The sequence below is a fragment of the Eulemur rufifrons genome, chromosome 29 (genome assembly GCF_041146395.1).
Source record: "Eulemur rufifrons isolate Redbay chromosome 29, OSU_ERuf_1, whole genome shotgun sequence".
In the NCBI taxonomy this organism is placed as follows: Eukaryota; Metazoa; Chordata; class Mammalia; order Primates; family Lemuridae; genus Eulemur; species Eulemur rufifrons.
Window position 1 is genome coordinate 28,997,711 of NC_091011.1, and position 24,353 is coordinate 29,022,063.

The 24,353-nt window shown below is 37.7% G+C and overlaps 1 protein-coding gene across 1 annotated transcript; it reads right to left on the reverse strand.

Annotated features, from left to right (window-relative positions):
* Window positions 1-1,642: 1,642 nt before the first annotated feature.
* Window positions 1,643-23,929, reverse strand: FAM221A (family with sequence similarity 221 member A). The gene is made up of 8 exons (XM_069462055.1): window positions 23,865-23,929; window positions 20,285-20,458; window positions 16,851-17,041; window positions 14,915-15,121; window positions 9,175-9,282; window positions 7,213-7,292; window positions 3,114-3,241; window positions 1,643-1,955 (listed from the first exon to the last, which is right to left on the reverse strand). The coding sequence occupies exons 1-7, from the start codon at window positions 23,927-23,929 to the stop codon at window positions 3,173-3,175; spliced, it is 894 nt and encodes a 297-aa protein (XP_069318156.1). The 3' UTR covers window positions 1,643-1,955; window positions 3,114-3,172.
* Between the last annotated feature and the right edge of the window lie 424 nt (window positions 23,930-24,353).

The following is a 24,353-nucleotide window of genomic DNA, read 5'->3' on the forward strand; positions in this document are numbered from 1 at the left end:
AAGGGGGACAGTTATACAAGTCAAATAACATCCTAATCAGCCGTCCTGTCTTGCCCCTTGCAACATCATGAACTTAACCTTATTCATAGGTCTATCCTTGGTGCCCATTAAGTTAATTATGCCCTTTGGGCCTCTGACAGTTAAGTTCCACAACTTGGCCTTCAACATTCCTGCATCCCATCGTCTATATACATTGACACTGCAGAGCCCAGTATCATGGCAGCATCTTCCATCAATTCTAGCCCGTAGAGATCAACCACTGCCAAGCTTCTCAGTTTCCAGTATACTCTTGTCCATTACAGTCCATATTGCCCTAGTTATGAGTGTCATCTGGGCCTTCCCAGGGAAGTCAGGTGGTAGCTTTTCCAGTTTCAAACAACAAATCCATTCTAACATTTCCACTTCCTTGAGCTTTCTGACCCCTTCCTCAATACCACGAGGAAGAATAATTTCTGGCATTTACACCCTATCTTCTTGCAGTATGTTAGGACCAACTCCAGACATCCTTGCCAGGGCATTAAATCATATGTCAGAAGTGCTCCCATGTCACTCTTTCCTATATTCCATCCCCAGCCCATGTCTTGATTCAACGCCCTCAAGATCTACTCCCAGACATGCTTCCTGGGTTCCTGCCAATACATTTCAACCAGAATCTATAGTACATTCAGAGCAAAACCTACCCTCCTAGAGGAAGGACTGTATTTCCCAACTTGGGGTATGCTGAGACCTAATCCTAGTTATTACTTCAATGAAAAGTAGCAGGGGAAGGTCTTGAGAAGGACAAGTGTCTGTCACCTTGTGATGCAATTGCCTCAGATAAAGCCTTTGCAGAATCTCCAGGCAAGAGAAAATAGGATGCTGCTGCTTGAGCCAGCTCAGGGGTTCAAAAACACCTGCGGGTTTGATTCTCAGGCTCACCAACACAAATGTCCCCATCCCATGATTTCGGGTTCCATTCTTTTCCTGTCAGCTCATTTGTTGCAGAATATAGAGGCTGTGCATTCAGTCTCCTTTGCAGCCTTGCCGCCTTACTATTAGATTTGGACCTGATCATCAACAGTCTGTCCTGCATCTGCAGGAAACAAAAGTTTCCTTAAGGAATGCTGCAGAGGGACTCTGGCTTTCACAGCATGACTTGAGTTAAGCGGCTAACATAAGCCTATGTCATTTTCTTTTTTTTTTGGTTTTGTTTTTTTTTATTGTGGTTTTTTTTTTTTGTTTGTTTGTTTGTTTTTATTTTATTTCATCTTGTTATGGGGGATACAGAATTGCAGGTTACATACGTTGCTCCTGTACCGCCTTTCCCCCCAAGTCAGAGCTCCAGGCGTGTCTGTTCCCCAGGTTCATTTTCTTTTTTTAAGGTTTCTAAAGCACTTAATAATAACTAACCAAAACCTCAATCTTTATAATTTCCATTACTCCCATTCCAATGTAATGACACAGCTACTGCATAACCTAACATTTCATCTTTAACCTGCATGTCATCTAAATCCATGGCAGTAACTGATTCAGTTACAGAATCCCATCCTCAGTGTTTGCCTTCAAAGGCTGTTTCTGGTACCAACCGTCTTATCCTGAGTTTACCCACTTACCAAAAGCAAAGTCTAACACAAATGTTCTCATCTGGGTAATTTATTTGGGAAGTGATCTGAGGGAATGAGAGGGAGGGATGGGGGAGTGGAAAACGGAAAAAGAGAAAGCTACCATAAGGATGTATTATTGAGTTGGCTACTGCTGTGGATGTCTGGTGCTAAATGACATGGGATTTTCTGAGGAACCTTATGAAATGCATTTCAGAATTGTCTTCCCAGCAGACAGAAAGGCAGGGCTTCCTTCCTATTATCTACTGGCTCTCAAGGATGGCCCGAAGTCATTAGCTCCTCCACATCTTTGGGCAGCACATGTATGATACAGTGGGGTTTCAGTGGACATCCCAAGCCAGTGTCAGAGGATCCCTGCAAAAGCAAGCAAGAGAGCCATGACATGGGCCCGAGATAAGGTGCTATCAAATGGCTTCCACATGAAGCTGTCAGAAGCCTGCTTGGAAGTGTTTCAAAGCAGTACTGGGGTAGGAGGTGGGGCCACAAAGATTTAAAGTGGTACACAAGAGGTGCCCAATACTGTGATAGACAATGATAGTTAACAATGCAACTTAAAAATTTGTAGAGATCACTAGAAAATGGTTATATAATTTTAAAATATTAGTTTTAAATTTAAAAACATAAATTAACATTACAAAGTTTGAAAAATTTGGCCCGGCGCGATGGCTCACGCCTGTAATCCTAGCACTGTGGGAGGCCAAGGCGGGTGAATCGCTCAAGGTCAGGAGTTCGAGACCAGCCTGAGCAAGAGTGAGACCCCCGTCTCTACTAAAAATAGAAAGAAATTATCTGGCCAACTAAAATATATATAGAAAAAATTAGCCAGTCATGGTGGCCCATGCCTGTAGTCCCAGCTACTCGGGAGGCTGAGGCGGAAAGATTGCTTGAGCCCGGGAGTTTGAGGTTGCTGTGAGCTAGGCTGACGCCAAGGCACTCACTCTAGCCCGGGCAACAAAGCGAGACTCTGTCTCCAAAAAAAAAAAAAAAAAATGTTTGAAAAATTTAAAAACAGTGATTTTAACTTATTTTTTCTTTTTTTTTTTTTCTGACAGGGTCTCACTCTGTTGCCTGGGCTAGAGTACAGTGGATGTCATCATAGCTCTCTGGAACCTCAAACTCCTAAGCTCAAGCGATCCTCCCGCCTCAGCCTCCCAAGTAGCTGGGACTACAGGCGCACACCACCACGCAAGACTAATTTACTGTTCTGAAAGAAAAAGTGGTCCTTACATATTTGTTCAAAACCCTTGATAGTATCTTCAATTTTTTAAATGGCCTGAAAAAGTTATGATGTACTGAAAATATTTACTGTACTTTCAGGTTTTCACTCATGAAAACAACCTCATTTGTGAGGAAAGACAAAAAATATATACAAAGTGTCATTAATCAGGAATTTCAACAAAAGTAATAGAAAGCATTTTCACTTATTTAAATAAATTAAGGAAACATATAAAAAAAGATATTTATACAGTAAACAAAGTAAATAATTTGAGAGAAAACAAATGGTCTTATTACATTTAAATAAACATGAAAATGATATATTTGGATGGTAGTTTTAATTTCTCCAGTCGTCTTCATGAAGGTTTCGCAGAAGATGGCAATGGAGCTTTTCCTTTCTGCTTAGCAGCCTTTTCCATTTTTATCTGTAAATTTAAAATATTTATTGATATAATAATTTATAAACCATTCTAAACAAAACAAGGTTGCATTAACCTCATCTGGATTCATGTCTTATTTAACATAGGCATTCCACACAGTTATTAGGCTGCTATATACTAAAGCCAAAATCTCATAAAGGGACATAATTGCATATTTTTAAATGATTTGATTTTAACTTTACCAAAGCATTTTTAACAAAAATAACATATAAATGAATGTTGCTTTAGACAAGAGAATAAATTAGTTTCAACTGCTACTAAAATTAAAAATTAATAAAAGACTTAAATGCCTAACTTTATATCCAATCTATGCACATTCCCTACAAAGTTGCAGAATCCAGCTAATCCTAATCCAGCTGGATTATCTCCGAAACACGGACTGCTTTAAGGATGCTTTCCTATAATTCTGGTTTATACATTCCACAGTTAGCTTCCTGAAGATCTTGCCCTCCCTTCATTATAGTTAAAGCAAAGCAGCAGCACACATATCCCAAGCCGTGTGGCCTTCTCACTTTTTAGACTCATATAGGCCTTTTCCACGGGAGTAAAGACCCCAGAGAACACAAAGCCCACCTGTCTCTGACTCACCACCACTCACATTCACACATACCAATTTCCAGAGGCAGCACTACTGCCTTACCCCTGCAAGAGAAGGGGAGAGAAAATAAGGGAAATGGGTAGAGACAGAGCCTCCTACCATCTAAAGTAACAGGAATATCAAGAAACCAGGAGAGACCTTGAAAAACCAGTCTACTCAATCCTATCAAATTGCAAGTAATAAAAATTTCTATATTAACCTGTCTCTTCCCCATTTTTTCCCTCTCCTCTTTGAGTTGGCTGGGAACCTCATTCAGAAACACTCATTATTACTCTTCACACTATATCCATCAACAGGTCATCTGAAGGACACCCAAAGAATATCCTATTCTAAGGCAAAGATTATATAGGTTTTGAAGTCAAATAAAGGAGCATTTGAATCCTCCTTCTGCCATTTATCGAGCATTTGGGGCAAGTTATTTAACCAACAGTTTCTCATTTGTTAAAAAAAAAAAAAATCATAGTAATACCTACTTCTCAGTATTGTTCTAAAGGTATAAATAAGATTATATATATAAATTATATATATAAAGATCTAAGCACTCAAGCACTAAACAAATGCTAGTCCCTTTTCCCCTCTCATTTAAGCCCAAGTGTTAGATTTGTAATAACATCAAAAAAAAAAAAAAAAAAAGCAAAGATGCTAAACAACAAACAAAAGCCAAAGCTGTGTTTGCTCATTTGAAATAGTACTTTGCAAATACTCCCTCTAAAGTCTTAAGAACAAAGACACCTCCTCCTCCTTTTCTTTTTTTTTTTTTTTTTTTTCCTGGCAGGAGCACGGTGCCTTGTACCTAGTAGACCTTTGATACTTGTTTCCTTAATAAAACTCTCCTCTCTTGGGGAAAAGAAACTAAGGATCATCCACAGCAAAAGAAAAATATTTGACCTATTTTTTAAAAAGCAACTTTTCAATAATATCTAAAAGTAGCTGGTAAACTATGTTACCACAAAGGCTTCCCTTACCAAAGCTGACTTACACTAATAGATTCTTCTTTGCCAAATGTTACCAAATATTAGCAAACAATATAAGCAAAAACCAGATACACACACGACATTTCTCTTGAAAAAGGCCCTGAACCATTAGCTTCCTAATCTTCCAAATGGTTTTGTAGTAAAAGGAGTAAAAGACAAAATAGTGAATATAGTACATGTCAGCTCAGAAAGTTGTTTGGACTTAGGCTCCTTAGTTTTTATACTTTTATTAATCACATAGGCTGGAGAGTTTATAAGCTTTATCTAATACATCCATAAATCACATGTACTGGAGAGTTATAAACTACATCTCATAAATCCATAAACTTTAGATATATTTTATAATAAGCAATCTGGTCAGGCGAAGTATATCCTTTAAAACATTCACAAATAAGAATTCCTCTCATTATCTTCCCAGACATACCACCGGCATGTTTTCAAAGCAGTCAACACTACCCAAGCTTCTGGAGGAAGGACAGAAGGAGTTCTAGAACCTAGTCCCGCATAAGCCTATGAGCGAAAACTTAAATTTGGCTGTGAATGTGTGCATCCCAAGAATGGAGAGTGATCTAATTTTAAGTCCTGCCCTTGATGCTGCTACAAAGCAGCCTTTTCTGCATCATTTCATCCCTGTTCCAGACATCCTACTACTACCTCTTTCCCCTTTGCTATGGTCTGAATGTGTATGTCCCCTGAGAATTCTTGTGTTGAAATCCTAACCCCCAATATGATGGTATTAGGAGGTGGGGCATTTGGAAGGTGATTAGGTCACAGGGGCAAAGCCCTCAAGAATGGGATTAGTGCCCTTATAAAAGAGGCCCCAGAGAGCTGTCATGCCCCTTCCAGCATGTAAAGACACAGCAAAAAAATGCCATCTATGGACCAGAAAGCAGGCCTTCACACCAGACACCAAATCTGCCGGCACTTTGATACTAGACTTCCCAGCCTCCAGAACTGTGAGCAATAAATTTTTGTTGTTTATAAGTTACCCGGTTTATGGTATTTTGTTATAGCAGCCCAAACAGACTAAGGAACCCTTAGACCAGAGCTTTCAAGAAGAACTTTCTGCAATGATGGACATGTTTTATATCTGTGCTCTCCAATAAGGTAGCCACTAGCCACGTGTGGGTATTGAGCACTTGAAATGTGGCTAGTGTGGCTGAAGAAATAAATTTTAAATTTTAATTTATTTAAATTTAGACTTACAGAGCCACACATGGTGAATGGATACAGCGCAGATACAGAACGTTTTCATCATTGCAAAAAGTTCTATTGTTTAGCTCTACCTTAAATTGTACCCAGGACTCTCTCCTTTCACTTCAAAATTCTTAAGCTAATCTCTCTGCTTTCCACTTATTTCCTGTGCTCTTGGATGGGGAATTTATTTAATGTTCTCCTTTTTCCACACCTTCACTTACTTAACAAGCTCTTGTCTGAGTTGTAGAGGATACAACAAAAAGCAACAAGCATGTCTTTACTTTTGTGGAGTTTATTATCTATTGGGAGAGATAATAATGCCCACAAACCAACTATAGAATAATCCTAAAGAAAGCACTTTCAGCCATGTGACTGAAATACTATTCCGAATGCCTGATCAAGCCAACATTCTTTCATCTAGCAAAAAGCAAAAACAAAACTCTCAAATATGAACACTTCCATGAAACTTATCAAAATTGTAAGAAGTTAACATGTATGAAAGTGAATGTCAATTATGTTATTTTTTCAATGTTCCACAAATATTTATTGAAAACATTAAACACAAGGCACTGTACTAGGTGCTAAGGAAAATACAAAGATGAATAAAATACTATTCTTACCCCTAAGGCATTTATATTGTGGTGGAGAACTGATGAAAATGAACATTACTTAAAGCTGTGAACACATCAAAACTATAGTTGTTGAACCCTGGAAGCTGTTAAAACATGTCTATGTTTAGTATTCTGTTTCTTAAAGGCTACTGGGTAATTTTAACTTGAGTCAGGATATACCAAAAAACCTCTGAGAAGAAGAAATGAGACAATACATATTAAGAATTCAAAATATATTCAATCTTGGACAATTAAATTTTTTAAAATAAAAAAATAAAGGTACATGTATTAAAAAAAGAACTAAAGATACATATAATTTATAAATCTCTTGATGGTTGATGATTATTGATAATTTTATTTTTGTATTTAGTCAATGTTTATGGCCTTCATAATCAACCAGTGTATTATATATATTATTCATTAGTCCTGTTTCTGTCTGAATTATTTCAAATAAGCCTCAAAGCCTAACACCTGTAAATTATTTTCAATGATGTTCCACATTCAATATGCAATAATTCTATAGTGTTTTTGTGACAAGTAAATGCTTAATGCAAATGGATTTCCTGAAAAACCTACCCTCTCCTGGTATCGTCTTTCAAAGAAAGCCATATCATCTTCTTCGGGTTTCCTTAAGGAAGAAACTTGACTACTTGTACCTACTAACAAGGAAAACAAAATCTATGTATTTATGTCATTATATAGTCCCCTGAAATAAAAAACAGAAAGAAAAGTCTCCTCATGCCAGGTGATAATGTTTTGTTTTTCAAACCAGAAATGGGATAAAAGTATATCTGGTCCTACTATCTCATTCTTTTTTAGAAAGAACAGCCTTACAGGACAAAAGTAATTTTCATTGGCAAACATTCTCCACATATTCAATGGCTCGTATTAAATAACACCACACAGCTATTCCGTAAGAGTACACTTAGTTTTCTCCAACTACTTTTTTACATTTTATAACTGGAAATCCATGTTCCACTTTATGAGATAATGCATAGAATTATTGAGGCTTTATATAAGCAACCATAGTGATGATACTACCTGCTTCAAAATTTTTCAAAACTAAAACATTTTAGCCACTTTTCATGGTATTCACTTTGTAAAACTAATCAAACACTAGTTTATGTGCTGAAAGGAATTTAAAAGTGCTTCGGTAGGAAAAACCTGGTTTTCTTGTCAAGAGCCTAGTTCATAGAAAATTTTACCTTCATTGCTGGTGAATGTCTTCATTGGGTCCTTTCATTTCCAAAACAAAATATCAACCTGAACACCTGTTCTACTAGTTTCTAAAGCATTTGAATTCACCCTCAATCAACAACATAAAGACATATAACTCCAGACAATCACCACAGACTACAACCCTACTTTGTTGACTATCTTTAACAAAAGCCTTATTGAGAAAAATAAAATAAGAAAGCATGCTTAGAATATGCACTATCTATCCATTCCTCTGGAAACTCTGGGTCTATCCCTGGATCATGTTGGGCCAATTGAGCTAAGCCTCTTGCAGACTTACCTTTACTGCATTGCATTTTAATGATATATTATATTTAATGATTTATCTAGTCAAATGGTATATTACACTCTTATCAAAGGTTACTATCCGAGAAAGCAACCTTCTGCTGTATTTGCTTAAAAAAAAAAAAAAAAGGTTGCGAGGACCTTGGCCACTGCATCATTGAAAGTCACTATATAGACTTCTTTAAAATCCAGCATTGATATAACACTCATTAGCATTGAGGAACTCAGGCTTCCTCCCTTCTAATAAGGAAAAGTGTTTAAAATGACTGCACCTTCCTCTGCTTCTTGGCCACCACTATATTCAGTCAAAACTGAAGCTTAATGGAGCAATTATATCAACCTTGAAAGTGGCCACAATTGTGTCCTTTTTCTTGGTTTTGGTTTCTTATTTCTATCTATATCTTATCATTACATACTTCATTGTATGTTGTTTTTGAAGCAGCCTTAAAATCCCTTGTGAAGAATGTCAGCATGTGAAAATACAGACAAATCAAATTCTCATCTAAAAATATTTTAAAATATCAAATACCTAATAGACCACACAAATTCTTTCTTTGATGTTTTTATTCTTATTTTCAATAAAGGAAATATAGAAGACTAGTGCTTAAAAATGAATTCTACGTGCTCTTAATTTATAAATGATAAAACTCTGCTAACCTATGATTGTCACTGGATTACACCCCTTTGGGAAGCCCAAAGGCAATTGGTCCACTAGAGGGCCCTCCTATTCAAACACTGGAACAACAACATACACCAGAATAAGGTTTAAAACTTCAAATTATATGTCATATTATCAGCATACTCAAAATTCTGAGATTTAGCTATATATCACAATACGAAATGAAGCTGCTTGCTTTTTCTCAGTGCCTGGCGAATGTAAAAGAAAGTAAAATGATAGATTTACCTGAAGTCAAATTGTGGTAATAATGGAAAAAAGAGAGAAGCCTATGAAACAAATCAAAACTCTATATTCTAACTTACTACGCCCAAAAATATTTCTCAATTTAATTTCATTACCATCTGTTAACGTTTCTGGAGAAGAAATACATTGTGCTTGAAATGCTTTTAGAAATGGGTGGTCCTCGGCTGTAACTGGAGATTCTAAAAGTTCAACTGAAGGTGCACCTGAGAACAAAATATATGGAGAAGGAAAATTAAATCTCTATTTAAAAGGCTACGAATGTGAAATAAATTGGAACCTCAGCAAAATCACCAGAAAATCCTTTCTACAAATAAGAAATTTTTATTTAGATTTTTGTCTACCATATAAAGTAAAGGCAAATAGGTAAATGTTCCTTTCTCAGCACATTTCTAAGACCTTTTTCACAGAAAAAAAAAATATTATGCACTAATGTAATTGTATGTCAACACAGAAGTGCATAAACCCTAATACAGTTACATAACACTATCAAAAATTAGACATTCACACTAAGGAACTTTTGGTTGAAGAAGGTAGAATAAGTGTATTTTTACTCTGTTCCTTACTGGGAAACCACCTACGAAGTGTGAAAAATAAAACAAACAAGCTCTTTCTTCACCAACATGAGAAACATCCACAACCCCAAACCATAAACCACAAAGACCAACTGCTAAAAACACTGACTTTGGGGACCAAAAGGAAGGAAGCTGCAGAGAAAATTTATAACTGTTCTATCTTTTTCACAAACCACCACCTCCCCCATACCCCCATCCCCACACCACAGATAGAGGGAAGGAAATGAACTTTTAGTCCTAATTGGTTTAAAAGTTAGTCCCATCTTATAATGTAAACAGTGTGGGACAATTGCTCAGTGTTTCCCCCTCCCATCCCCAGCTACCGTCTCATAAGGCATGTGGGAATATAAGAGAAGGGGCCAGGGCCCCTGAGGTCCTTGTGCTGTTCCCTGGGGCTGCACGTGCTGCTGATCTCAAATGCTCCACGCTGGTGTAACTTGTAGTTTGGTCTCTCAGCCTGACAGGGTCTGGTAGCCTCACACTTGCACTCACCAGAAATACAGATCTCCTCAATGCCTGTCACGTCCCCTACTGAATCACCCAGCTCAGGGCACCCACTTCCAGCTCTGCTTTGAGGTCATCTTGCACCCTGCTCTGACAGATGCCATAGCAGGCCCACTGCCTCCCAGCTCAGCTGCCTTCCCAGCACCCCCTCAGAGCTGGGAATGATGGACTCCTTTCACATCAAAAAGAACCAAATTCCAGCAAGAGGTCATCGCTGTCTAGGTATCTATATGGCTAACAGAGCAGAAGTCCCTCTGGGCTCCTCTAACACCTGAAATCAGGACACAAATAGCTTATGTTTCCTCTCCTCACTCTCAACTTTTGTCACCCCACCTTCTTTCAGGGCACAAAAGGGGAAGGTTTTCTTTCTCGATAGAGTCATGCATCACAAAAGACATTTCAGTCCCTTAATTTCAAATTACAAAATATAGCCTGTAAGATCTAAATGAAATTCACATTCTCAAGACTACAAATAGGTTTTGAAAAGCTACTTTATGATCATTAAACTTACTAAGTCTAACGTTTTCTTCTTTTAGAGATCTGAGTTACAATGAAGCTCCTATTCTATAAACACAGCCTGAGTTCCTTGTCAATGCTTCAGTAAGCAGACTATTTCTTAATTCTTAGACTAGGTCTACAGAAGACAAATCTTCCCAAGCGGTAGCCCCAAATGTTTTTTTCCTCTACATTTAATTTGCGGTCAGTAAGTAGCTTTTTTTTTCTTTTTTGAAAATTCCTTCCTTGATGAGAAGAAATTACTTTCTATGTGCAGGATCAAATATAAAGGTAACAGCATGAAATGAAATGAATTTTCTTCCATACCCATATACACATTTTTATTTCTTGCCTCTTGCTTTTATGTAGTTACACAGTTAAAAGCAGAATGGACATAAAACAGTATCATTCTTACTTATAATTCCTGTGTTTGTTATTCTGCTATGAATTCTGTTATTATACTCAAAGTTTACACTGTTATCTGACTTATTGGAAAATATGTAAAAATAATGCTATTATGGCTTTTCATAAGTTTACAGTCCATAAACATTCATTTTAATTTAAAAAAAAAAAAAGACATTTCAGTCAATAACTGACCACATATACAATCATGGTCTCAGGAGATCATAATTGGATCCACACTATAAAAGTGTATCATTTTTTTATCTTTTATACTGTGTTTTTATTGTAACTTTTCTATGTTTAGATATGTAAATACTTCCCTCTGTGTTACAACTGCCTACAGTATTCAGTACAGTAACGTACTATACAGGTTTGTAGCCTAGGAGCAATAGGCTACACCATCTAGGTTAGTGTAAGTACACTGTATGATGTTTGCATAATGACGAAATCAGCTAAGGACACATTTCTCGGGATGTATCCCTGTCATTAAGTGACACATGGCTGTACTACGAAGATACTCAATTGATAAAATACCAGAAGTCACAAAAAAGCAAAGATGCCAGCTATTACCTCTACTTTTTGTTTTCGTTTTTTAAGAGACAGAGTCTCACTATGTTGCCTGGGCTAGATTTGAACTCCTGGGCTCAAACGATCCTCCCACCTCAGCCTCCCAAGTAGCTGGGACTAGAGGTACATGCCACCACATCTGGCTTACCACTATTATTTAGCATTGTCCTGGAAGTACTAGCCATTTTGATTAGTCAAGAGCAAGAGGAGTCATAAATATTGGAAAGGAAGAGGGAAAAATATCATTATTTATAAAATAAACTAAAAATTCAGTAAAAATTCTAAGATTAATAAGACTGGTAACAAAAGCAGTAGAAAATTTACTATTTTATAAACAAACAATAATCAGTTAGAAAATATAATTTTGAAAAATGTCACATATGATATCTATTAAAAAAACATTAAATACCTAGAAATAAACCTAGGAATTGTACAGGACTTCTGGGAAGACAACTTCAGAAGTCCACTTTGCTGCACAGAAGGCAAATAAATGAAGAGACAATACTTTAAAATATCAATTCTTTCTGCATTAATCTACACATTCAATGTGATTTCAATTAAAACAGTAGAGTTTTATAACTTCACAAAATAATGTCAAAGTTTTGAAAGAATTAAAAGGTAAGAGTAGGCCAAGAAAATTCTGAAGTAATAAAATGATGTCACAACTATTAATTTATTTATTCTAAAGCTGCAGTGATGAAAGTAAGATGATAACTATACAGAAATAGACAACAATGAGGTAGACTAAGGAGCCCAGGGTAATCTTTGGGTTGAACCCAACCCTACTACTTACTAGCTGAATAACACGGAGCAAGTTATTTTACTACTGTGTGCTAAATTTCCTTATCTATAAAAGAGGAATAATCATCTAACTCAGAGAGCTGTGGTGAGTACTAAATGAAGTAATACGTGTGAAGTAGCTGGAAAAACTACCAGCAATACAAAGCTACAATCATCGTCAACATCATCATCATCATCATATTTTGCCACTGGTAATTGGGCTTTCCATAACTGTTGCATGAGCCTAATACAATCATGCGTCCATGAAAGCTGTAAAATAATTTACTTATGGAATTTAACAAACTAGTTGAAAAATCACCTAGAAGAGAAAATGTGCAAAAATGTCAAGACAATCTTGGAAAATGATCACAAACAGGAGGAATTTATCATACCAAATATCAAAACACACCATGAAACTATAATAATGAAAAATATATAATATGGACAGGATACACAAATAGGTCAATGGTATAAAATAGAGAATAGGATAGAATATGATAAAATTTTGAATTATTTAGGAAAGAATAGTGTTTGGATAACTGGCCATCAATTTGGACAAAAACTGAAGTTAGACAGACATATCTACCTCACACTTTCACAAAAATAAATTCCACATATATGAAAAAGCTAAACATAAAAAATTAAGTATTAAAATAAAATGAAGGAGAATATATTTATAAAATTGAAACAGGGAAGGCTTATCTCCAAAATGTAAGCAGTATAAAAAAAAACAAAACTATTTTTAACGATTAAAAGACAAGTAACAGATTGGGAGAAAATGTCTGCAAAATAAACAACAAAGGATTAGTATACAGAATATATAAAAAGACAGAAAAATGAGCAAAAGATATGAACAGCCAATTCACAGAAAGTGAAATGGCCAATAAATATGAAAGATTCTCATATCACTAATAACCAGGGAAATCAAAGTAAAACAATAACAATTTCATGCATTGGAATGGCAAAATCATCAAGTTCAATACTATCAGTGATTAGCCTAAATGTAAGGGAAATAGGTAAGCCAAAACATCACTAGAAGAAGTAAAAACAGGTACAGTATTTTTGGAGGCCAATTTGGCAGAATGTATTAAAATTTACATGTTAACACACTTCAACCCAAGAATTTTACTTCCATCTACTCTAGAATCAAATTTATGCAAAGATACAACGAGGCAAGCTGAAAGATTTTCTTGGCAAGATTGTTTGTAATGGCCAAAAAAAAAAAACCTAAATGCCACAAACAAGGAAATGGTTAAACTGCTTTATCTATAGTATGGAATACTGTGCAGCAGTTAAAAAGAATGAAATATATTTGTGTGTCATGACATAATAGGCCTTCAAAATTTCTCTAAGTTTAAAAAAAAATAAATAGTGAAAATGTATGTTAAAGAGAAAAATAAACTGAAGATAGCAAATTACCCTCCGGGAAAGAATCAGGAAAAAAGAAGTGTTCAAGGGGGCTTTGCACTTCATTTCTATTGTCTGGATCTTTTACAAGAATACATATATCTCTATTTATGTAATTTTTTTTTTTTTTTGAGACAGAGTCTCACTTGTTGCCCAGGCTAGAGTGAGTGCCGTGGCGTTAGCCTAGCTCACAGCAACCTCAAACTCCTGAGCTCAAGCGATCCTCCTGTCTCAGCCTCCCGAGTAGCTGGGACTACAGGCATGCACCACCATGCCCGGCTAATTTTTTCTATATATATTTTTAGCTGTCCATATAATTTCTTTCTATTTTTAGTAGAGACGGGGTCTCGCTCTTGCTCAGGCTGGTCTCGAACTCCTGAGCTCAAACGATCCGCCCACCTCGGCCTCCCAGAGTGCTAGGATTACAGGCGTGAGCCACCGCGCCCGGCCCTATTTATGTAATTTTTTAATTAAAAAAATACACACTTATTGTAAAATTTTTAAAAATCTTCACACAGAAATGTTTAAATTAGACAGGGAACGTTCTGCTCTCTAATCCCACTCAATTCTCAGAAGGATACGGCTTCCTTCAATAATTCAGGATATATCCTATTAAACTTTTGCCTGTGTTATTTAAAACTTACATGTATGCAAGAAGATATATGTGTATGCACACATGTACACATATACTTTACTATAGATGTAGTTACATGTATATAAGTGTATTCACAAACATACATGAACATAAGCCTATTGTTTCAAAAATGAGATGGATATAATTGCAAAAACTGTGTACTGCAGGGTAACAGGTAAACTATCGTATCAAATAAAAGAAATATCCAGCTGTTATAGACAATGGAGATGTGGACTAGGATTTGAGTACAAGCATTGGGGTAGGAGTGATCTTTTCCCTGTGTTCTCTAAATTTTCTATGACAATGCATTGTATAGTGACAGTGAAACATTTTTTTAAGAATAAAAATCAAATGAATGGATGTTTCCTGAAAAAACATGACAACTATAAAGTGCTTAACAAATATAAGGCTTCACTATTGTTAGCACACATAAAAACAATATGACAAGCTCACACTTCATATATCATCACTTACCGATTCCACTGTCATCTAATCGCATGTAGCCTTCTGCCAGTGAGCTGAAACCAGTTAATCCTCCCATTGCTGCGTACGGAACATCTCGTCCCACTGGTTTTCCCTGAGCCAATCTTTCTTGCTTAGTTTCCACTACTGTGTCATGGGCATATGCAGGCTGACCGCAAGCACAAGTGAAGCAGCTATGGAATCCTGAACATTTGGAACCTGAAGCAAGATGTAAAGGGACTTAAATATTTTTAAATACAGGTACTAAGCTGTCTACCCTAAAGCCACTTAGCTTGGCCAAAGCCAGCTGAATCTAGATCTTCTAGCCCCTATAACTCTTATCTCCAGCCCCTGAACTTCCTGCCAGCCACTGCTCTTACTTTTGAAATATGCTAATGTGGTAAGGGGGTTTATCACAGGAAAAGAAAAATGGAAAAACCAACTAGGACAAAAAGAAATTGTGTTGAACACTGAAGATCCTGGAAATGCAGGCCTTCTCCTCAAAAACTGAGTTAAAACCTGTGGCAGGATCAGCCAAGTGGCCAGGACCAGGGGAAGAGGTAATATATTATAGAAACCTCCCTACAGATCAACTCCCCATGAAAGCCATACTGGAAGGCCTATCCATAGACACAGAAAGGATACAATGGAATACTGTTCAGCAATAAAAAGGAAAGCAGTATGGATACAGGCTACATAACAGATGAATCACAAAAACACTATGCTAAGCAAAAGCAGCCAGTCACAAAAGACCACATATTCTATGATTCCATTTATATAAAATATCCAGAAAAGGCAAATACATACAGACAGAAAGTAGAGTACTGGGTGCTCACTTTGGCAGCACATATACTACAAAGTAGATTATTGGTTACCTAGGGCTGGGGGGAAGGAAAAATAAGGAATGACTCCTAATAAATATAGAGTTTCTTTTCGGTGTTATCAAAAATATTCTATACTTTATCATGATGATGGCTGCACAACATTCACTCTGATTAATATATTAAAAACCATTAAATTGTATATTTTAAATTGTTAAATTGCATGGTATATAAATTATGTCTTAATAAAATTGTTATATAAAGAAACAAACCATATAGGAACAGAGGCCAGAATACACCATTAACAAAATCTTTACCCACTCACACCTTTGACAAATGTGTACAGGAACCAAGGCACATAAGTCTTATCCAACTACAACCATACTTAGCCAATGAAACACATTTATTCCTACCACTGTCATTAAAAATGCTTTGTTACATATTTCATCACAAGATTTCAACTCAAACTACTACAAAAACAATTGTAATAACGATCTCCTGAAGGAAACTGGACCACTACCCTACCTATTTCCAAAGGCTTTTAAAATTATGATCAAATGAAAGGGCATATGGGGCGGAGGTCGGGATTTGAGTCCAGGTACTGAGGTAAGGGTGCTATTGCATACACAGCATTAGAGTTACCATGTTGTATTTCGTTTTTCCCATGAGCCTATGTTTTAGGCAATACATTATAATCTGTTAGCAAATCATAAAAATTTTTTGACTTATAAAATCCCTTTTAAAAATCTGTAAATAGAAGTTAGTTGATTAAACTCCCACTGTTCAAAAATTTGAATCAGGTTACATCTAGTGATTCTTTAAAATCTATTACTATACCTGTTGCTTTTCTTCAGGTGAAAAAAAAAAAAAAGAAAAAAGAAAAAAAAATCTATTACCATTACTTAAATTATTTGAACTACATGAGACTAGAGTTTATGATTATCAAACATAGCAATAACTCTGAGTTTTTCCACAAAAATGAAATTTTAGAGTATCTATCCACTGAATTTTCCTTAGTTATTTAACATTGACTCTATAACTGAATAAAATTGGTACAAAGGCAATTAAATATTCAAGGAAGAAATGTGAACATTCTGTGTTTGTGCATTTATATTAACAAAACTCACACGCGTTACATGCAAAGCCAGGCGCAGCACTGTGCTGATCAGCAAAGTGCTTGCATCTGCAGCGAATGGGCTGAGTGCCATTCAAAGGGACATACAGGTAGGCCTTGCACTGGCAGCCAGTCACCCGGCAAGGCAGATCAATGGGGCGCTGCTCAGGAATCGTTTCAAAATCAGTTTTATGTTGTTTATACCTTTAAAAAAAAACAGACAGACAGAGAGAAAGAAACATAAACACAATGCAGGTATTACCAAAAATTACAATTTCTAATTTCTATTCTGTTCAATGCAAATATGACAATTTTTTATTTTTATTTCTTTATTGTTCCTGTTAGTAAAGTGAAAATAAACCCCCCTACATACAGTATTTCTGTCAGTTATGTAGCTTCGGTTAGAGGAAATCTTTACTCTTCTAGATTTTTATTTTTAGTTATTTAAGAAGTTGTTTCACAGGCTGGGTGCAGTGGCTCACGCCTGTAATCCTAGCACTCTGGGAGGCCGAAGCAGGAAGATTGCTTCAGCTCAGGAGTTCAAAACCAGCCTGAGCAAGAATGAGAAGCCCGTCTCTACTAAAAATAGAAAAAATTAGCCGGGCGTGGTAGTGCACACCTATAGTCCCAGCTACTCGGGAGGCTGAAGGAGGAGGATTGCTGGAGCCCAGGAGTTTGAGGTTGCTGTGAGCTAGGCTGACACCACGGCACTCTAGCCCGGGCAACAGAGCAAAACTCTGTCTCAGAAAAAAAAAGAGGAAGAAGTTGTTTGACAGTAATACAAAGAAATTATCACAGAATTCCCTTAAAATACTTACCTCTAAAGATTCTTTAATGTAGGAGTGCAACCTAAGAGTATTAAAAAAAGTTCTATATAAAAATTATTTTGATCAAAGTACATTACTTAAATTTTTTTCAGTTTTGCTATTTAAAATTGAAATAAGTTCAATAAACTTGCATTAATGTAATTTATTTTAATTTTTAACTTTTAACTTCAAAATAAATTATCAGTATTTTTGAAAGCCAAAGCTCTTTCTTAAAGCACTGTAATTTATTTAAATAGGTCATTCAGTCCTTTCTCATAAGGTGATACTTCAGTAAAATAATACTAAATTTGTTAATCTCAATATTAATCTGAGAAAAGTTAAAATAACAACATACCATTTTTCGTTTAGCAAAGAGTCAAAGTTTTTTTTTTAAACTATACATAATTGACAATCCCATCAAGAGTGTTTTAAAGTACCAATCCCATTTAATAATGTTTCAAGAAACTTTAAAAGATCCATTCTTTAGCCCACAAAGTTCATTTTTGGAAAATGTACCCTAAGGAAATAATTCATTAATTACATTAATAATTAGGGTACATGAAAAATGGCATGTATAGAAAAAGTTTTGTGAATGACAGTATTAGCAACAGTACTTATAACAGCAACATATATGAACACACACACACACACACACACACAACAAAGGAATGGATAAGTAAATTACTAGACAACAGTTTTCAAGCATTCTAGCAGTGAAACTCTTTCTTCAAATACAATCTTGTACAGAATAAAATGGAAGCAGAATTGATTAAAGGGGAAAAGCCAGAATTAGACTGTGTCCTATGCCTATTCTGCCCTTCCACCTGGCACACTCCTGAAGCTTCCTCACAGCTCTGGGGAACCCGAGATAAACACAACTAGACTAGCTGGAATTTCAGGCAGGTATTAAAAATCTTGTTTGTGATTACCACATAACAATGCAAAACATATTTTTGTGATTCTGTCATAAAAAAATGGCTACATATTTTATACACACACATAATTAACAACTACTACATTAACTATGTAAAGAAAAAAATCCTACAGATATAGTAAAAAGTATTAACAGTGGCTAGCTTTGAGTGTTGAATCTTCTACTTTTCTATATATTCCCCGTTTTCCTTAAAAACCATGTAATCACTTTTTTTTTTTTTTTTTGAGACAGAGTCTCGCTCTGTTGCCTGGGCTAGAGTGCCGTGGCGTCAGCATAGCTCATGGCAACCTCAAACTCCTGGGCTTAAGCAATCCTTCTGCCTCAGCCCCCCAAGTCCCTGGGACTACAGGCATGTGCCACCATGCCTGGCTAATTTTTTTCTATATATTTTTAGTTGTCCAGATAATTTCTTTCTATTTTTTTAGTAGAGACGGGGTCTCACTCTTGCTCAGGCTAGTCTTGAACTCCTGACCTCCAGCGATCCTCCCGCCTCGGCCTCCCAGAGTGCTAGGATTACAGGCATGAGCCACCGGGCCTGGCCTTGTAATCACTTTTATAACAGGAAAAAAATAGTTTGGACAGAGATGCCACTGAGTGACGCATCTAAATAACTTCTCCATCAAACTTGGGTTGGGTTGATTTTGAGGGTCAATTCCATGCTGTATGAATTATACAGAGATAAGAAACTGGCACTAAATTTGTACAGGAATAAATTATAAAGCTATCACAAACTTCCCAAATCCTTCTTCAATTCTGAAAGATAACAACACGTCCTCAACCTCTTTTCCTTCTCATCACTAAATAAGTTTATAGTCAATCTATTAAATATATACAGCATTATTCACCCTAGCAACTGCTTAACAACCTTTGGCAACTGTAACTCTGTAAATAGCAACTATACAAACAGTCTTTCATGAAAGAACTATTGGAATGGGGTGGTTCTCCTTCAATGGTTCCCTTAGAACAAAAAGTTAAAGTTGTTGCCTGAAAACATGCAATAGGTTCAGAGATTTTTCTGTGAAGCAGCTTGGTTATTTTGAATTTCACAACTGTCAGACAGTAGTACAATTTAAAGTAGAGCATACACAGAGCAAAACGCAAACCTCAGATATACACAACACACGTCAGTGACTGGAGCCTCAGGTACTTCTTTTCCTTTATGCGCTTTCCTTGGAACATGGCCATGTGTAATAAAAAGCAGTGGGCTTGTAATTTTGTTTGTTTAAAGAAAGGTATCCACACAGCAGTTCTTTAAGGTATGAAAGGAGATTAGTAAATTTGAGGAGAAATGCTTCTATTTGTAGATGGATAGCATGATCAGTATGGGTCAATTCAAGCAATTGTTGAAGTGGTTCTTCAGTCTGATGATCCATTCGTTCTCTACCTTGTCCAACGACGGCAGATGTAGGTAGACTCTGCTCCACACACAAACTTAAAGACCCCTGGCAAAGTCATAGGGGCACCAAAATCTTTTTTACCAATGGCAAGATAAGAGTTGCTTAACATGATAGACTCTATGATGAGTTCTAATAAGCTACGATGGAAATGTTTAAATTACAGCTAAAAAAAGCTTTAGATAATCGCTACTGTACTGTATAAGGGCCTATTTTTAAATGTTACTCATCACAGTGTTACTTATAGAAGATATGCTTTGCTACAGCTTTTTATTTTCTAATCATCAGATAACTTAGCAATAGAATATCTTACCTATGTGTACAAAAACACAGTGTCTCTGGGCCCACAAGTTTACAATCCATTCCAGTTGGTGACCGCCAGCTCACAAATAATCTGTTTTGTAAGCGCGTAGGTAAAACTTTTCTTTTGTATTCTTCATATTCTTCAGGAGTAAAAAGTTTCCCTCCATCGTCCTCACCAACAATTCTACAACAAAAAACATACTTCTCTTAAGCCTTGAGTATTTATTTTTAGCCAAAGGAAAGGCTGCTTTGACTTTGATTTTTTTTACTTTAAGCCCATGATAATAGCCAAATTACAAACAATTGTAATAAAACTTTTACTTCTGATGGAGTTCAGGACATGCTACCCCAAAATACAGCACCCTGGCATTTGCGAAAACAGAAGTAGGAAAGTCACTCTCATCTTACCCGCCCTCTTCTCTGAAGCAGGTCGTAAAACTTTCATTCCAGAAATACCCTCCCTATAGCTGGAGGAAGGGAGCATGCTTATCTTCTAAGACATGGGAACATGGAAGAGAATATGAACAAACAGAGCTTGTTAAATTCCCTCTAGTTTATTACCATTAGATCATACCCTTTTTTCCTTCAATCATTTTTCTCCAAGACTGTATACTCTTCATCAAATCTAAGCATAAAAATACACAGAGGCTAGGTGCAGTGGTTCATGCCTGTAATTCCAGCACTTTGGAAGGCCAAGGATCACTTGAGGCCAGTAGTTCGAGACCAGCCTGGGCAATATAGCAAGACCCCATTCCTACAAAATTAAAATTTAAAAATTAGCCAGGTATGGTGGTGCGTGCCTGTAGTCCTACCTACTCAGGAGGCTGAGGCAGGAGGATCACTGGAGCCTAGGAGGTCAAGGTTACAGTGAGCTATGATTAGGCCACTGCTCTCCAGCCTGGGTAAAAGAACAAGAACCTGTCTCTAAAAAATTAAAAATTAAAAAAAAAAATACATAGGATTCCCAGTTTCTTTGGATCATTTTCTGAAAGTGCCCATTGTCACATAAAACTTATTTTAAATAAATGTATAAGCTTTTCTCCTGTTAATCTATCTTTTATTATAGATGCCTCAGCCATGAAGCTAGTGATGACTGAGGAAAGAAATTTCTTCTCCTCTATACTTCCCATATAAAAGAGTATTATAAATAAGAAAGTCAATGAATTCATAACATCTGACTTTACCGATGGAGGTTTATCAATGGAGGTGAGCACATATTCATCTTAATTTCTCCTTCCATTCTGAAGCAAACATGCTCATTCTTCTCATTAAAAGTTCGAGCCTATTGCTTCAGAAACATAGAAATGAAGGGAAAAAAACAAGAAAATAAATAAAAAATAATTTTAAAAAAAAGTTCGAGCCTAGACTGCTAGAAGTTCTAAAGTTTTCCTCCTTTAAAAACAGTATCAAAAAAAGTACAAAAAAAAATCAATGCAGAAATGAACACAACTAATTTCCATGCCTGATCCCAAACTCTGGCCAGGAGTTTAAATTAATGTGAGACCTAAAAACACACCTGCATACGCTCAACCCACATCTGTGCGTTGTTGGGTACTCAGGTTTATCATTGCTTAATTTCAGAAGAACCCAAAATTTTATGGGAAAAGTTAAACCCCCACTCTTTCTATGGAAAGAAATTAAGAGTTGGCATCCCTGGAGGAAAAGAAAGCACAATTAAAAGAAGTTGTTCAAAACTGAAGACATTTCTCCTTGAAAACAGCCCTTTTAAAAGTCATGAAAAGTGTTATTTGTAGGATGCTACATATTTTTTTTGTTCAATACATACTTTTTGCCATACTGTGAAGCCCCCGAGGTAAGAAATAAAAACCAATTCATAAGCTATGAAATCATCACAGCCTTCTTCCTTACATAAACAACTTAGATAAACAACAGTAAAAAAACAAATAGCATTTTATTCTGAGATAAGTTTTGGGCCATTTCACTTTCTTATAGCTATCAAGAAACAGATCTTAAGTAAATGCAGATCTTTAAAGGAAGAGTTCATTGGTATTTGAGTTCTAAACCAGGGCAGCTCAAATTTTATAATTTTCATGAAAAAAAAGAAAAAAAATTAAAATTTATTGTATTTACAGAACCCCCGGTGAATCTTGTTCAAATACAGATTAACAGGTCTGAGGTGGGCCTGAGATTCTGCTTTTCTAACAAGCTCCCAGGTGATGCCTATGTCCCTGGTCCACACTTCCAGGCATTAACAGCAAGGCCCTACACTTCCCCTCCCAACTAACTCCCACCAAAGCACCTAGGCAAAACCTAATCAAGGAAAACTTTCAAGGAGAGTTTGTTTCCTTCTAGATTCATCCTTTTGACCCTTCCCACCATCATCACCCCTTTCATATCTAGGCACCCAAGTCCTGTTTTCCCCCACTTTTCTCAAATCCTAATGCCAGTAGAAGACCTGATAATTTCTTTTGTAGGGAAGTGCTTCGGGTTATTTATGCTTGCAAAAATAGCTTCCCACCAGGCCTGCCCCCTAACATTATCTAGACTAGGAAAGAGACAACTGGAGGCCCACAATCGATCCACATATCTAAATATCTAAGTTACCAGTCAACACGGGGCCCAGCAATTTATTCCAGAACAAAAGCCCTGGTGAACTAACTGGAGGCTAAAGGAGCGGCTCTACCCTGGGTGAGGGCCGGGTAGTTGCTGTTCCGCCTAGGAATCTGGGAGTTACCTGAACCGGCCATGGGGACTGACCCATCAGGCTCCTCACCTTCACTTTTTCGCCTCAGAATTCTAGGCAGGTCTAAGCATTACCCAAAACTACACCGGCGGGGCAGTCAGCGCCAGTGCAGTTAGCTGGGGAACGCGCTTGCCCGGACACCTCTGAGTGATCTGGGGAGAACACTGGTAAGCGGAGTAGCCCGTCTCGCTCAGGTTCCCCAGGCTGAGCCATGACTGTCTCGCCTCCCGTCTGAACACACACATCCTCCCGCCTTGACCCTGCCTCCTCCGGCTGGTCCTCCCCAGTAATTCCCATTCGCCCAGTTTCCCAACTGCCAAAAACCTCAGGCAACAGAAAAAGAACACGGCGCCCAAGGTGCAGCAGCCTTTGCCAGCGCACGGGGCAACCAACTGCGTCCTGTTTCTGGGGGCCAGTTTCTCCAGCACCACAGAAAACTCCACCAGTCGGCGGCGTCTTTCTCCTAAAACCAGCACCTCAGGGTTGGGAGCACGTTTGGCAGTTTACGATTTACCCGTTACCGGATTAATTTGAAGTCTGCTCACTTTTATAAGTCCGAGTACTCCAGGTGTATTTCTTCAATGGCCATTTTAAAAAAACAATCGGACCTTTGCATAAATCTAGAGCTAATAATCCTCCTTGGAAGGGAACGGAAGGACTTCTTAACTGGCCTCGGAAGACTAATTACCGAATAGAACTGCAAGTCACTACAATATTTAATTGCAGAAAGGCAAAACTTGAAATGCACCTAGGCCTCCCCCAACAGCCCGGGGACAAGATGCCGGCAGCCCCGGCGCCAGCAGGCGTCCTCCGGCTAGGGACACCGGGCCAGCCCCCGCCCTCGGCCCGCGGAGCGGCGGGATGCGGGCCGGGAGCCGCCCCTCACCTGCGGTACTCCAGGTACTCGTCCGCCGCCGCCGCGCCGCCGGGAGGAAATCTCAGCCGCTCCATGGCCGGCGGGGAACCGAGGGCGCCCGCGCGAGCGCCGGCCCCAGCGCCGCCCGCCGCCCGCGGATTGGCCGGGCCCGGCCCGCAGACCGCGGCGGGCGCGCGCAGCCTCGGCGCAGGGCGCGCGCTTGTACCTGGCCGCCCTTCGCGCCGCGAGCGACGCAGTTTGCCGCGGGCCACAGACTTCGTCTCTATGGCCTTTCCCTCTCCCCGGACCGGCAAGTCTCCTTGTAAAGTACCGAGTGCCCGGGGAGTACAATGCCTTGCATATAATGGCCGCACAGAAAACGGCCCTTTTAACTTAATCCATCTCTTGAAATGTAAGTGGTTTGGAGAAGGCTCTGGTTCGACTGAGGCCCGCCTCCCTCCATAATTGACAGCCTTGTTTTCCCATACTGGCGTTCGAAAAGCTGTGCTATAAAATCAA